The sequence below is a fragment of the Siphateles boraxobius genome, unplaced genomic scaffold (genome assembly GCF_051911475.1).
Source record: "Siphateles boraxobius isolate OS27281-9 unplaced genomic scaffold, OSU_SipBor_1 2, whole genome shotgun sequence".
Taxonomy (NCBI): Eukaryota; Metazoa; Chordata; class Actinopteri; order Cypriniformes; family Leuciscidae; genus Siphateles; species Siphateles boraxobius.
The window spans coordinates 16,705,311-16,722,090 of NW_027508810.1; the positions used below are offsets into that span (position 1 = coordinate 16,705,311).

Consider the following 16,780-nt stretch of genomic DNA (forward strand, 5'->3'; position numbering starts at 1 on the left):
AGATAGATAGATAGATAGATAGATAGATAGATAGATAGATAGATAGATAGATAGATAGATAGATAGATAGATAGTCCTTTGATAGATTTTTGTTTTATCAATCAGCTCACAAGAACGGCACTATATAGGTGAGAATTAACGTAACCTCCTGATATGTCTGCATGTCATGAAATGTTACGGATCTGCAAAGGTTGTGGTGTGGCTAGCAGCTCAACGACAGCCCGGAAGAATGGAAGAGAGAGGCTGAAAGAAACATAGAGAGAAACACTTGGAATCTCATCCCATAATGAGCAACCTTACCGAAACATCTCACTCAGATCATGACCGTCCTCAGGGACAGCAGCCCGTCTTTCCAAAAATCACAGGCCATAATTAGTGCAGTTTTGAACTGTGCGTAATGTGGTTGTGAAACTCCTGAGACTTGAGCTTTTTTTGGAAAGTAAGGACAACATATATTTTGCTGAATATATGCAGCAATTACATTTATGCCTAAAACAGATTATTTACGTACTAGTGTATAAAATAATCTGTTTTAGGCAAAAATGTAATTTTGTGATCATCATTATTCCTTAGTGGATTATTTTATAGATGAGAAAGTCATATGATCCAGATTGTTCTATATCATTGCTACAGTAAGTATCTATAAGCCTGATGTTCTCTCAAATGGTTTTCATGTGGCCTTCATTATATGCAGTGATTTATTTTTCCTTAATCTCATTCACATTGATAATAGTTTTCCATTCATTCTTAAAGGGATAGTTCACCCAAAAATGAAAATTCTGTCAGTATTTACTCACCCTCATGTTGTTCCAACCCCGTAAGACCTTCGTTCATCTTCGGAACACGAATTAAGATATTTTTGATGAAATCTGAGAGCTGGATCACTCCTCCATAGGCTTCTTCAGGGATTGAAACTTGCCAGCCCCGAAAAGTTATTAATGACATCGTTAAAATAGCCCAAGTGACTACAGTGGCTCAATCTTAAGTTTATCAAGCGACGAGAATACTTTTTGTGCGCATAAACAAACAAAAATAACGACTTTATTTCAACTGTTCATTTCCTTCTCTGTTGGCATCTAGTCAGTTAACATAGTGTGATTCCGCAGAGCTACGTCACACGTATGCTCACTATTGGCCGACGCTGGTCATGTGTGTGATGCGTGTGACCTACAACAACAGAAACTTACGCTATTACACTAGTGAACTGACTCGAGGCCCAGAGAGAAGGAAATTAATAGTTGAAATAAAGTCGTTATTTTGGGTTTTGCGCACAAAAAGTATTCTCGTCGTTTGATAAACTTAAGATTGAGCCACTGTAGTCACTTGGACTATTTTAACGATGTCTTTAATAACGTTTCGAGGCCGGCAAGTTTTAATCCCTGAAGAAGCCTATGGACTAGTATGGAGGAGTGATCCAGCTCTCAGATTTCATCAAAAATATCTTAATTCGTGTTCCGAAGATGAACGAAAGTCTTACGGGGTTGGAACAACATGAGGGTGAGTAAAAACTGACAGGATTTTCATTTTTGGGTGAACTATCCCTTTAACCTTGAAGTGCACCAGCAGAGAGGGCACAGTTTGACATGTCTGGATGTGCTGGAGCATGTGTATGTTTCATGTGTTGTTGTGGCTGTGTGTGTGTTTATGCATGGTCTAGGGGGGAGCTCTTAGCAAACTGACATTCCACCTATTGTGTCCCCGCATTCCTCAGCCTACCCCATTCATGCTGTGTGACCAAAGCTGGGAAAGCCAGTGGCCAATGAGATCCTGCGGAGGGGTTCTGGGGTCTGTTGATTGTGGATATGAGAGAGTCTACCAAAACAAAAGGTGAGCACTCTCTTTCCCAGAATACTTAGTAATGGACAAATCCACAGCTCTGCGATACTATTGCACAAAAAGATGTGCGGTTAAGATTATACAAATCTGTTTTAAAATTTCAACCAGTTCATCGTTCCTGACTGATTACACTTAAAGCTCTTGATATTAAACATTTTGCATAGTCTTATTTATTTATTTATTTATTTCAAATAATTTCTTTAGTAAATTATTCAAATAAAGTTAAACCAGTGTTTAACATTCTAAATAAACCAGAAAACTTAAAAAATAATTAGCGTATTTAACTTTAGGTAGGCCTACTTAAATTTGTACGTAAATTAGCCTATTCAATTTGTGTATAAATGCCCAAAAATGATGAAAAAAGTATAGATTTAAATTTAATTTATGTAATTGTTAAAATAATTATCAATAATTATATAGAATTAATAATTATTTCTATTTTAATTAATAATTATTACTTTATTAATTATTTCTACATTATATTTCTGAAAAAAATATAGGCTATACATTTTAATTGATTTAGTTTACGAAATGTAATGAATTCACTACTATATCCTATATTTGTAAAATGATTTACTTTTAAATTATTACTACATTACATATCTGCATTACATTAAAACATTTTTGTATTTTATCAAACATTGTCTTTTGGTTGTATAGGCCTATTGATTTTTTTTTCCTGGCATACAAATAGAAATAAGGAAATAACATATTTCTATATAGTACAGTACTAGATTAAATAAATAATTGCTTATTAATTAGATTGTTATGGCCAACAAAAATTATAGATTAAGTACATTTCAATTTTACTGTAAAACCGAACAGTTCTTCTAACTAACCCTTTTTAGTTAACTTTACTTAATGTCGAATAATTAGTTGAACTTACTTAAAACAATTTAGTAATCTGTACTGTTTGCATGCTATGCCTTCTTTACTCTAAAAAAACACTATTAAACATTACTTGACTGGTTTGAGTACCATTTTGAAAAAAAAAAATGAAGAAAACACGGGGCAAATGGTTTTTGAGGCGGGGTAAACCTTAATAGATTTTTTACTCATTTCTTCGACTTCAGCAGTGATCATTCTAAGTTGCATTTGCTCATTTTCCAGTCATCTTGAATGTTATTGTCAAAACAACTAACAATTTTGAGAGAACGTCACATAAGTTGACTTCATAAATTCATGTTGATTTCCTAAAATTTCTCATCATTATTGTGGTATGTGTTCCCTTCGGTTGGGCACTGGGAACTTAATTTATATTATTGTAATTTTCTTCCAAATGATGCAGTGATGCAACATGAAATCTGTTATATGATTTCAAAGGAAGTGAAGTAATAAATATTATATATATTTATACTTAAATTATTTCCATGTTGAATTTATTAACGATATATCATATATATTTCATGTATAATAATGATCTTTTAACATTTTATTGCTAACACTTATGGCATAAACTTTTAATTAGGTTGATATAACCCCTCTATATCTGTGACAATATCTTGCAATTTTGCTTGAGTCACACACAGACTTCAATATTCAGCATGCAAACCACAACAATGGTAACAAGTTTTTTTTTAATTAATTTAATTAATTAGATCATTACAATTTGATTTGCTGTCTCTTGTCAGTATAACCCCAATAACAATAGCAAATACAATTGTAATGGTAAAATAAAGCCAAAAATATTAAAACAGAGCAATTAATTTATTAATGTCGCAATGCACTCTGGGAGTACACTTCCTCAGATCACAGATAGAATTAAGTTGACAAAACTTAAATGGATTAAGTAAGAAAAACTTGATGCAATTAAGTTACGCTTACTTAATTAAATTAAGGCAACGAGTTACCTTAGTTTTTTTTAAGTAGATTCTACTTATCCGGGTTTACAGTGCAAATTGATTGTAGACAATGGCATTTTGATGAATTTTCAAGGTGTTGCTCTAGCTTGTTTTAATTAACGAAATTGAACAAACAACAAAAAATATATTTTTTGAGTGCATTATCATAGTGGTCCATTAGTATAAAGATGATTTTCACCTGCAGAATCACAAAAACGTCAATAAACTAGTAACAATTTCTGTAGAACACAATTAGCCTGACTAACTGTGCCACCCTAAACAAAGAAGACCAGTTGGTCCTAAAAAAGGGGGATCCCTGTATAGCCACTTTATTACCCTAAGAAAACATTCAACCTGCGCATTTCAATGGGCCTGTTTGCCCATTCTCACTCGTCCATTAACATTCAGAGAGTAACCAACAGCCCCTCTGCTGCTCTCTCGCCTGATAACCGGCCTCTCTTCACTGCTTTAGGGGAGAAAAGACCAGAGGAACACAACAAGATCTGAATCCACGAAAAACGGAAATATCGCCCTCACAGTCAGATTAGGTTAATAACGAGATAAAGTCTGTTAAAAACACCGGGGGATTGTTGTGTGTGTGTGTGTGTGTGTGTGTGTGTGTGTGTGTGTGTGTGTGTGTGTGTGTGTGTGTGTGTGTGTGTGTAGGTGGGTGGGGAGGGGTGACAGAATATAAACACAGACTAAATAAGGTTTAATTTGCAACTGTAAGTGTGAGGCACCACAGGTATGTCTGACAGCTTGGGTCAGCTGAGAGGAGATCATCAAGACAAAATGGAGATGAGGGGAGTTGATAATATGCTATTCATTTGCATTCACTTTATGTAGGAAAACATGCATTTTTAGATACTACTGAAAGACTGGCACTCCTCAACTGGTTGGAATGAGAATTGCATATAGATATGAACACATACAGTACACTACACACTTCATTCACTAGTGTGGAACTTAAAAAAGCGCCATAAAGAAAAAAACTGTAGTTTTTCACAAACAAATATCAAAACAACATCACAACTGCAACTTTAACATTTTTATTTGATTATCATTTACATGGACATTTTTAAATGATAACACATGTACTTTATTGTCACAAATAAACAGTGTTTGTACTCTGAACGTTCAGTTTTGACCTTTGAAAAGTAGTATTGACAATCAAACATTCTGTACACTGGGTTTCCCAAAAGAGCAGGTAGAGGCAGGACAGTTTCTCCACTAATTTAAGGTCTGAGTAACTGTACCCTGGAGTGAATGAAGGGCTCCATTTTACCTCCTTCCCCCGTCGCTCTGGTTATTGAACGGCTCAAGCCAAGCTCAAGTACTCAAATGTGCCAAATGGCCCCTGAATGCACCCCCACTGTGCAATCAGTACCAGTATAAACAGTACTGCAGAATTCAGAGTTTAATTACGGCACTCGACACATTCCATTACTGGCAAAAGCACATCCTTCATTTAATACATACTGTAATGACAACAAGCTATTTCTTTCAATTAAACTGAGATTTTTGTATATCAATCCCTCGGCCATAGTTTGCTTTTAAAGTTTGTTTGCTTTTTTCTTTCAAACTGAATGTATTATGCCTTCTTGCAGCCTAGTTTTTATATTTTACATAAAGCATATCACTGTAAATATCCAGTGTCTTGCAAAAGACCCTTAACTGACTGTCTTTTCTGAATCCATAAAATTGTGGTATTTTAATTTGTAAGAACTTAAACTCAAATTTGATTTATATCTTATAATGTGAAATAAACAGAAAGCTCAAAATAAACAGAAGTTCTAAGTTTACACAGATGCGAAACAATTGCTGCAACAAGGAAATGATTGCCTTACAATTTGCCTCTACCTGTGACTCATTACAATAACCACCACATTTTCAGGATAAAACCCCACAGTTAAGTGATCATTATCTAGGCTGTGGATCTGAAGGACAGCTGTGAACATGAAGACCAAAGAGCATTACTGAGAAATTTGAGCTAAAGTAAAACAAATGTTTGAATTAGGAAATGAGCAAAACGCATTATCCAAGTGTCTGGATGTCCCAGCGGGCACTGTTGGCACAATTATCAGTAGGTGAGGGCTACATCAAACCATCCAGACATTGCCACAAAAAGATCGTCCCTCAAGATTCTGCACATGAAAAAGGAGACCTGTGAGGGAAGCTACAGAGAAGCCAGTGATCAGTGAAGGTGCACCAGTCAACCATATCAAGAGCTCTGCGTATCATTGGCCTGTTGGGGAGGGGGGCACAAAAGATCTCATTACTCCTAAAGAATCACATAAAAACATAACTGCAGCCTGACAAGAAGCATAATATTGACCGAGTTGCAATGTGTGAAAAGATTTCATAGTCAAATGCGACCAACGTTGTCAAGATGTGGCGAGACGTGTGTTATAAAACACTGTATTCACCTTAAAGAAAACACCATTCTCACTGTAAAGACTGGTAGTGCTGTGAAGTCTGGGGTATCTTATTAACCCAAAACAAAGAATTGATGTTGAAAAATACAGAAAAGTATTACAAGAAAACATGTTTTGTCTCTTAGAAAACTAAACTTGAGGATAAAGTTTCAGCAGGACAGGAACTCATGGGTAATTCACCACTAGTAACATGGGTTTTTAATAAAACTTGGCTGTCTATACAGTAGAAAGGTGAAACGTTTTCTGAAATTGGTGCAACATTAATAGGGGAAACAGAAAATTAACTGTGGCGTTTCCTTTTGCCAACAACTTTTGGTGGCACCCCTCTATTGATCCGAGTGGGAATACCAAAATGCAGAAGCTCGATCTGTAGTTTTAACAAAAAATGGATCTGTCTAAAGTCTACCGGATGAGGCAAAATAGTGTGTCTTTCAGCAAACCTTTTTTTAAGGGATTTTAAAATAATCATCTGCCTATTGGTATCGGCCAAAAGTGTAACCACCAATAGATATATGCATTAAACTGTCAAAATTAAGGTGAAACATGACATTTTGGAATTGCAAAAAACCCAAACAGGTTCCCAAAACACTTGCACAAATAGACAGTTCTGCCCCAAACTCAAGCTGCTGGTTGAATCAAGTTGTCACAACCGCTTAAGCAAACAGTGTTTTGAAAAAGCCCAGAGTTTACACTTCTCAAGGACGTCAAAAAGGGATTTGGATAGCACGCGATAAATAAATACAATAAATAAATTACACTCTTCAACTTTAAAGTTATTTTTTTAGGTGCTTTGAAATAATATAAAAAAGGGAAAAAATTAATGATTTGTAATCTAGTCAAATAAAATTGGTTAAGGTCTGAAAACATTGTGAATCATTGAGCACCGGACAGAGATCAGTAATGAATTACGTCAGAGGTTTTGAAAGGAAAACAGTGTCCATAGCTTTCTCATTCTGATCTAAAATGACAGCATTAGCCCTTTGTATATGGAGATATCCAAAAACAGAAAACCTTACAATTGCACAGATCAATCAAGCCATCAACACGTCGCATCCTTCCTTGAATGCAAATGCTACGGTGACCTGCGAAAGGATTGGAGGAAAAGAAACAACAGGAAGTGTCGAGGGTGTCCATTTAAGGGAACGTTGTAATCACACGATTATAATGCAAGGATAGAGGAAATGGAAGAAAAAGGAAGAGAGATAATGATAGACTAAATCAAAGAGAGATTATAAAATACCACAATTTCTGAAAAGGGAAAGTCAGCATTCTAATAAAACAGTTTAAAAGCATTTTTTTGTAAATGAAGTACAGCTGTGTCGCGCTGTAAGGAAAGGGTTTCACAACGACATGCCGATGCCTTGATGTCCTCCACTCCAAGGGTCATTTACTGCACAGGAAATGAGTGGCCGAGGAGAAGCTCACTGCAGTGTGTATGAGAGACAGTCTGTGCCACTAGGGTTGTATGTTGTTCGTGTTCTCAGACTCTGTCAGTCACGCTTCCTTCTCTTTAAGTGTGCCCATTCACTCACAAAAGCTGAGCCTCTTTGTCTTTTCAAAAGCGATTTAGCTCCTTTTCCTCCAGAATGCTTTGGCCTTTGTGTAAAACTGCATGTGTATAGCAAAGGGGAGGCGATGCTCAATGTAAAACACATGGCTGTTGTGAGACATATGAGCATGGAGGGAAAGAACATGATTCTTGTATGTGTATGTAATGCTCTTCATGCTGTAGAAAAATGACTTTATAGTCTGAGCGTGGTAGATGATACTGAAATCCTCAGGTCCACACAAAATATATAAAAGAAGAGGTTCATATAGTAAGACTTGAGGCTGGGAAGAGGAAAGGTTCTCGTCCTTGGCCAAAAATCATGGAGCTTTATGTACACATGGGCATGAGTATCGTTTATGATCAAACTGGTTTGAAGATGGATTCATCACTGAAGACCCAATGTTATGAGGATGATGATGGTAAAGATGAAGGTTGCACTAGGAACGTATGCCGCCCGTGCCGCTCCAGGTATGGAAGCTCCGCCGTGTGCGTCTTTAGCCAGTCTGGGAGTCAGGAGCAACTCGTGAAGCGTCAAGTCATCAATTGCCAAGTTATCTGCCAAATCTTAGAAAGAGAGAGAGAGAGAGAGAGAGAGAGAGAGAGAGAGAGAAATTATATGGATGGCTATGCAGAACATAAAACTGTTTCAAAGCCTAATTGAGTGCTATAATAATTACATCAATTCATATTTGTCAAATAAAGTTATTATATGGCTTCGAAAGTCTCATATAGAATGCATGGCTCTAATGAGTCAGTTCTTTTTACTGAATCAAACACATTCTGGACAATCAGTGTAGTCCGATTGCTGAACGAATGACTCTACTGAGTCTTTCAAACAAGTTATGCAAACAAATACAGTGCAGCTAGTCTGATTCCCAAACAAATGACTCGAGTTGGGTCAAACACATTACGAACAATCAGTGTAGTCCAATGCCTGAACAAATGACTCAAAGAGTCTGTTATTTTAAGTAAAACAAACACATATCAGCACAACCAAATGTAGCATGTAGTGTAGACAATTAATGACTCAGTTCTTTTTACTGAATCAAACACATTCTGAACAATCAGGGTAGTTTAGATTTCCTGAATGAATTACTCTGATGAGACAGTTCTTTTGAGTGAATCAAACCAATGCAGCACAACCTGACACAACCCGAACGAATGACAAGAAGTCAGTTATTTTTAGAGAATCAAACACATCACCCTATAACTACCATAACAATCATTACATTCTTTACAATTCACTTTCCTACTGTTTTATGTGTGTGTTTTATGTGTGTGTCTGTTTTATGTGTTTTCTACTCAGTGAGTTTTCACAACTGCAATATGTCACTAAAATATTCAGTAGTTATTTTTTCTATCACAGGTATGATAGAATGTATGTGAATCTGCTCTTTTTTTAAGGTGTTTGTACCCCATGATTATAACACAAACCTTTCCAGTCATCTTGGCGACGTATGTGTGCTTACTTAGTCTGGAAAAATAGCAACTTCCAGTCTCTAATAACCAGTCATTAGTTTTGTTATGTCGTCGTCTTACTGGAGTGAGGAATATGGCAGCATTCCATTTTAAAACCGTTTAACAATCGTTTTCTTCACTAAAAGAAAAACATCTTTTCATTTATCTCAGCATCTACAGACGAGGTGTATTGTCTGGGAAATCAGCCATGAGGGAGACAGAACTATGAGGTGAAAATTATGAAAAGGAAAGAGGATATCAAGTATGGAGAAGCACGCCAGCTATTTGTCCCCTGTGAAGTGTCCCTCTAAGCTGAGGAGAATCTTATTCTTCAACACACACAAACGAGCTGTGGCAGATATATACACACATGCTCCCCTGCCTTAGCACATACCTCAAATTCCTGCTCTCCATCTGACATAACTAAACCATAGGCAATACACACTGAAAAAAATGAATATCTAGATTTAAACCTCGAAATAAAGTGTTTTAGAATAAAATAAAATAAAGTAAACGTAAAATAGACTGACTAGGAAAAGACTTTAAGGTCACAAATCAAATTAAGTACATTTGTGGCATTGATCATGTGACTGGGTGCAAATGGTCAGATGGTATTAAGGAGTTCATGTTGCTCTTTGGAACATTCATAAATCATGCTGGAGAACACAAACGCGTGAAGTTCATGTCAACTTGAGTGCTGCTGTCATTAAAGAAATGGGGTCAAACCAAATACTGAGACGTTCTCAAATTCGTCAAAATAATGCTTTGCAAAAAAATAAAGTAAAGATGATGAATAAACGACAAGGAAGAACAAAAAATAAACATACAGTACACTAGAGAATACAAGCAAGAATTGGTTGTTATAGTCGCCAGCAGCACAGACAAACAGCATATCTTGGTTCTGTGAAACAGAAAAACCAATGTTACTCACGTATGAAGCAGAAGGAACGCAACCTTGGCATCCATTTTCAGTCCTTCCCGCTTCAATCACTCCAGCAATGGAAAGCTTTTCTAACATTTAACGTGGGTCCTAAAGCTCTTTTCTGATCATAACCCTTCTTTCGATATTCCTCTGACCTTTTCTCTTTCGTAATGTCTCTCAGCCGTCTCTCTTTCTACAGTCAAATCTTCTTCTTGCTCACTCTCTCCCCTCTCCCATCATGAGTGGACACACCCCCTATTGCTGATTGGCTACAAGTGTGTTGTGGTGCTCGGTCTGATCCACTTTCAACAGTGCTTACTGCATCTTTAATATACTTCTTTCAAATATTTGTATATATGCTTAAGTTGTTCATATATATAAATAATATATATTGTAATAGAATTACCAATAGTCTGAAGTCTTTTGAGCTCATTTAATTATCTGAACACCAAGATGAGAGACGCAGTTTCACCCCACTATATATAGATGTAAACACACAATAACCGAACATGACAAATGCAGTCTGTGTTTGTCATGTAGTGCTTACCTCAACATTGGTGGAAGGCTGCGAGCATTTTAAAGAACTGTTTGTATGCTAATATTCTCTGCAATACATTGACTGGAAACTAATGATGTATTTAATCTCATCTACTAAGATCAAATGCCATATTTAATACCCTCCTCACCAGCATCTTCAAGTTGCCTCCTTCGTTTGGGGGGAATTCAACCCCACAGGGAGGAAGTCCACCATTTGGGCCAGCGGCTGCGTAGTGGTGGGATCAACAGGAAGGCATGCAGCTTAATTAATTCTAGGCCCTGAACTAAGTTTGCCAGCCAGTGAGAACCAGGCCGAGAGCAGGAAAAAAGATGGAGGCCATCTCTCAGGGGGTCCTCTGGATGCCCGGGGGCCCATTTCAGCACAGTCGACTTTAAAACAGAGGAAGGAGGCAAATAAATAAAGCCTCGGCGCTGAAACCTCCTTGAGATTTCTGTGCAATTACGACAGAGCTTGAACGCGCGCCAGAAAACAATTAACTTTTTCTTTCCCTCCGTCCACTGAGAAGCCAGCGGTTAGACATTCCACGGACCCTGAAAGGCTGATTTTTCATTGTGACAGCGGTACACTGTACCACTAGTCCAATTAAAGCAGAGGTGTAATTCAATACAGCTTTTATACTACACCCTAAATCAGACGAGTGCATAGGAATGAAAGTGAATAATGTGTGTGTGTGATATTGTTTGCTGAGAGGTGTGAGTCACTGAGTAAAACCCCAAATGTTCATAAAAATAATAGGGGTGGGGGTCTGGCTGCAGCAGCCAAAAGAAATGACACAGAGTGCAAACTGTGTATAACCCAACTCCACACTGTGACCAATAATATCCTGTTATAATGAGCCGTGAACTCTTGCGAATAATAATGTGAGTGAAGGGATCCACAGATTGGTTGATGGTCCGGTTGACATTTGTTTTGGATCTGATATCCACACAATGGCAATTAGTTGGATGGATATGTACAGGCTGGCATGCTAAATATAGAAAACAGAACATCCTACAGACAACGAATGAGCATGGGATAGTCCGACCAATAGCACAAAGGCTCGCAAAGGCTATCAATTTTCAGCAGTATCAGTCTCCAGGGCTCTTCACCACCATGCAAGCGTAGCTCTGACTGGCTTTATCACAGAGTTACAAGCTCCAGTTACGACACGGGTCAGAGGTCAACAGACAGCCATTGATTGGTATTGGTGGGCTTGGATCAGCTCAATCCCCGCAGCGCACTATATCACAGGCACAGCAAACAGGAACACAGAAACAAGTTTTAAATGTTTATTGCAGCACTCCATAGTAAGAATAGGACATTAGCTGACTGCTTTAGAGGACTAGTTTGTTTCAAGACCTGGTTAAAGAAGATTTATAAGCTCTTGGTGTTTAAAGAGAGGCGATGAGGGTGTTTAAGTGCTTTGCTCTCCTTAACTCAAGAGGACAATCTTTGTTCTTCCAAACAACAAACAAACCTACGTTAACCCAAGCGCGAGGATAATTCTTTTAGGGTGCATCCTACTACAGCTCATACTTGGGGATAGAGATTTCAACAACTTAACCTTACAACCTTTTGACATTAATAAGGTTTTGTGGATTTTAGTTTATGTCTAAGAGCATTGAAGCCATCTACACTACCACTCAAAAAATGGTAAAAATATAATATTGTGAAATATTATTACAATTATATTTTTTTTTAAACTATTATATGTTATAAAATGTAATTTATTCCTGTGATGGCAAAGCTGAATTTTACTCCATTACTCCAGTCTTCAGTGTCACATGATCATTCAGAAATCATTATAACATGCTGAAAAACATTTATTATTATTATTATCAATGTTGAAAACAGATGTGCTGCTTAATATTTTGTTGGAACCGTGATAGAATTTTTTTCAGGTTCGTTGATGAATAGAAAGATCAAAAGCAAAGAGGTTCCAATAGTTAATATTAGTTAACTACTTTAGTTAACATTAACTAAGAATGAGCAATACTTCTACATTTATTAAATGCTTAGGGGATGTTCATTTCAACATTTACTAATACATTATTAAAATCAAATGTTGTATTTGTTAACATTAGTTAAAGGGACACTTCACCCAAAAATGAAAATTCTCTCAACATTTACTCACTTTTATGTTGTTCCAAACCTGTAAATGTCTTTGTTCTCCTATACACACAAGAAGATATTTGGGAGAATTTTTGTAACTAAACAGATATCAGGCCCCATTGACTATAGAAAAAAGACTATGGTAGTCAATGGGGCCTGAGATCTGTTTGGTTACGAACATTTTCTTAAATATATTCCATTGTGTACAGCAAAACAAAGACATTTATACAGATTTGGAACAACTTGAGGGTGAGTAAGATGAGTAAGGGATGACAGATTTTTTTATTTTTGGGTGAACTGTCCCTTTAATGCACTCTGAACTAACATGAATAATCAATGAACAGCCGGATTTTTTTTAACTAGCATTAACAAAGATGAATAAATACAGTTACAAATGTATTGCTCATTGTTAGTTCAAGTAGTTAATACATTAACTAATGTTAACAAATGAAACCTTATCGTAAAGTGTTACCTAATTATTTTTATTTTATTATGTCATTTTATGATGATTAAATGGGAGGGGGAAAACGCATAAGGAAGGACCCGAGTCTTACATTTGGGGGTGGGCTCTTTTAACTTGGGCCAGTAAGAAACCACCTTGCAACTAATCAAATAATCTTAGCAACACCCTAGCAACTAAGTTCCAAGCAACTACATATCAACAGAGGTGTCAAGTAACGAAGTACAAATACTTTGTTACCTTACTTAAGTAGAAATTGTGGGTATCTATACTTTACTTGAGCAATTATTTTTCAGCCGACTTTTTACTTCTACTCCTTACATTTTCACGCAATTATCTGTAGGCTACTTTCTACTCCTTACGTTTTAAAAATTGCCTCGTTACTCCCATTTCATTTCGGCTTGTTTTCATTCCGGCTTGTCATCGTTCAAAAAATGGGCAATTACACAAACGTTTAATAGATTGAGTCCCGCCTCCTGAACATCGCTAAACTGATTGGCTTTGTGTTTTCTTTCTAACTTGTGAGAGGCTGTTACATCTGGTTGTGCGAAGCGGCAAAACTCATCCGAAGGAAATAAGAAACCTATGCGGTAAGTGAGGGAGAAATCAACATTTTGTTTTTTAGAAAACGGCTTATAAATCAGACTAAGTGATGTTTTTTGAAAATGCAGAAAGGTATTTGTGATAGGGTTAGTGTCGGGGGGTAGAATAGGCTACACAGTTTGTACAGTATAAAAATCATTATGTCTATGGAAAGTCCCCATAAAACATGAAAAAATAACATTGCTTGGTCTGTTGAAATGAGAGGCCTGTTTGATCAAGTTGAAACCTTGTCATCCCAGGCTCATCAACTGGACTGAAAGATGTTTCAGTGCACTTAGGACGCTGAAAACATGTCTCAGAGCAATGGTCACAAGTGACACTTGACAGTGTTGCTGTGTATCGTGTCCAACAGGACAAACTGACAGTATTGATGCAAAACATATATGCCAACAGTTAATTTCTGTTAAAGGGATAAGTTCACTTATTTAAAAATGAAAATTCTGTCATCATTTACTTACTCTCAAGTTGTTTCAAACCAGATTATTTCTTCTGCTGAAGACAAAATAAGTTTTTTTGAAGAATGTCGATAACCAAACAGTTGATGGTAGCCATTGACTTCCATAGTATTTTTTTTTCTACAATGTAAGTCAATAGCTACAATCAACTGTTTGGCTATCGACATTCTTCAAAATATCTTCTTTTGTGTTCAGCAGAAGAAAGAAACTGGTTTGAAACAACTTGAGAGTGAGAAGCCTAAATGATTTTCATTTTTGGGTGAACTATATCCTTTAAATGAAAGATGCAGATGTGTTTGGCTTCTTCAAAAGCAAGGAACAAGACATTGCACTATTGCATTGCACTATGAACGGAGTAAAGTTAAGTCTCTGTTAAACTGCCTCCCTTTATTAGTTACCTGTAACATTACAGAATTAATGAATTAACGTATTGTTAAAGTCCATATAGACTAAAAACCTTAATACATTATCCTATTAATTTCCTGATTCCTCCGCTTCTATGGATGTCCCCAATCCCCACCAATCTCAAAATCAAACCTACACCTTAAAAAGAAGTATAAACATATACCATTTCGATGACAACATGCCTCTGAACTTTGACTTTTTGCACCATTACAATACTTATATAGGCAACTAGTCATCGTATCTTCCTCTCCATGAAACACATGTTAATGCTCAGTAGTACACACACACATATGGTTCTTTAATGTATTTGCATTTTACTAAAATAGAAATTTGACTGAATTTCATTTTCTATGGGCATATATGCGGCTGAAACAGGTAGTGCATCCCAAATTTTTCAACATTAACATTTTAATATAACATTATAGTCATGGCCTTTAGAATTTTATTTTTCGGGAGGGGGTGGGGGGGGGATGTAGTGCACTATAGGCCCCTGTGGCACGGCCTAAGCTGTTGTCCTTAATGGCATTTTTTCCTTACATTACTTTTACTTTTATACTTTAAGTAGTTTTGAAACCAATACTTTTACACTTTCACTTGAGTTGATACTTCAACTTCTACAGAAGTCTTTTTAAACCCTAGTATCTATACTTCTACTTGAGTAACAGATGTGAATACTTTTAAAACCTCTGCATATCAACTTGCAGCACCTAGCAAACCACACTCAGCAACAACACAGCAACATCCTGGCAACCATCCACAACACAATAGCATCATTACTCTGGTGAACACTGTCACATTTTCTTCATGAGATAAGTAATATATAACTAGATTTTATAGAGCTCATTTGGCACTAAAATATACACATATACTAAACTCAGAGTTATGGTTCTGATGAATAAAAAAAAAGAGAAATACTCACAAAAAGCAAATATGCCTCTCTCATTAGTCTGGCCTACATAGTTAACAATGTATACAGTCTCCATGCAAACCATTCATCAAAATCTAATAGCTCTTTAGAGAGATTCAAAAAGTTTTGAAATGCAGTTCATCACAGAGCACAGGATCTCTGCCAACTCCCAGACAGACCTTCACTCCACCTGGACATACAGTTGCTGTGTTTATTCTGGAGCTCCCATCCACCTTACAGGTGTTCCTCAGGACTAGATAAGTACATGGAATGTCAGTCTCCAAACACAGGTGCTGCTTATGAAAGTGGCCAATACTGCTTTACATTGCTGCTACATTTGTGAAGCCGGGGTTATGAAAACACACAGAACTACAAAAATGTTATAGAGCATTCCTTCAGCATAAATGTCCTATAGATATCAGACAAGACAGAGCAATCTGATCATTAATCTTCCCAGATATCTTTTTATTTTCATAGCAGTTTAAGTATCATATATAAAGCCACTTTATTATAAATCACAAAATATCATTAGACTGTGCTACTGACTTGGCTTTTATGAACAATAATGGTGATTTAGATGCACTGCCTGGAACCAATAAAGCACAATTGGTGCTGTGCAGGTGTCAAATGAGACATTTTCATTTCCAAATGTTTCATATCAATATCCTTTCCCAACAGACATTAATATACAAAGCATACAGACTTTTATTGCCTGACCCAAAATATTGCTCTAAGGTTACACTCAATGGGCATAACATTTTTTGATTTTATTGCAAAAAGCACAAATATACTCCGCCATTCAAAGGTTTGGGTCAGTACGTTTTTTAAAAGACATTAATCCTTTTATTCAACAAGAACAAAAGTGACAAGACATTTATAAAATTACAAAATATTTATATTTTAAATAAATCCTGTTCTTTTGATCTTTCTATTCATCAAAGAGTCCTGAAGAAAAAAAATCACGGTTTCCACAAAAATATAAGCAGCACAACTTTTTTTTTTAACATTGATAATAATGAGAAATGTTTCTCGAGCAGCAAATAATCATATTAGAATGATTTCTGAAGGATCATGTGACACTGAAGACTGGAGTAAAAGAGACTTCTTTAAAATATACTTTAAAAACATACCGACTCCAACCTTTTGAATGGTAGTGTATGTCATAAACAAAACCTGATATTTCAGTGCCTCCTACACCTCTATCTCAACAAACGTAAGACCCTCTGTGAACACACTCTATGCTCAGATATGCAGCTCAG

General features: G+C 36.4%; 1 protein-coding gene across 6 annotated transcripts in view; it reads right to left on the minus strand.

The window, feature by feature from the left end:
- Positions 1-4,710: 4,710 nt before the first annotated feature.
- Positions 4,711-16,780, minus strand: part of gpc3 (glypican 3) — a 141,057-nt gene continuing 128,987 nt past the window's right edge. For all 6 annotated transcript variants that reach the window (XM_077236160.1, XM_077236161.1, XM_077236158.1 and 3 more), the window contains one exon: positions 4,711-8,225. In XM_077236160.1, coding sequence (XP_077092275.1) covers positions 8,047-8,225 — 179 coding nt within the window. In that variant the 3' untranslated portion in view covers positions 4,711-8,046. The remainder of the gene's footprint in view (positions 8,226-16,780) is intronic.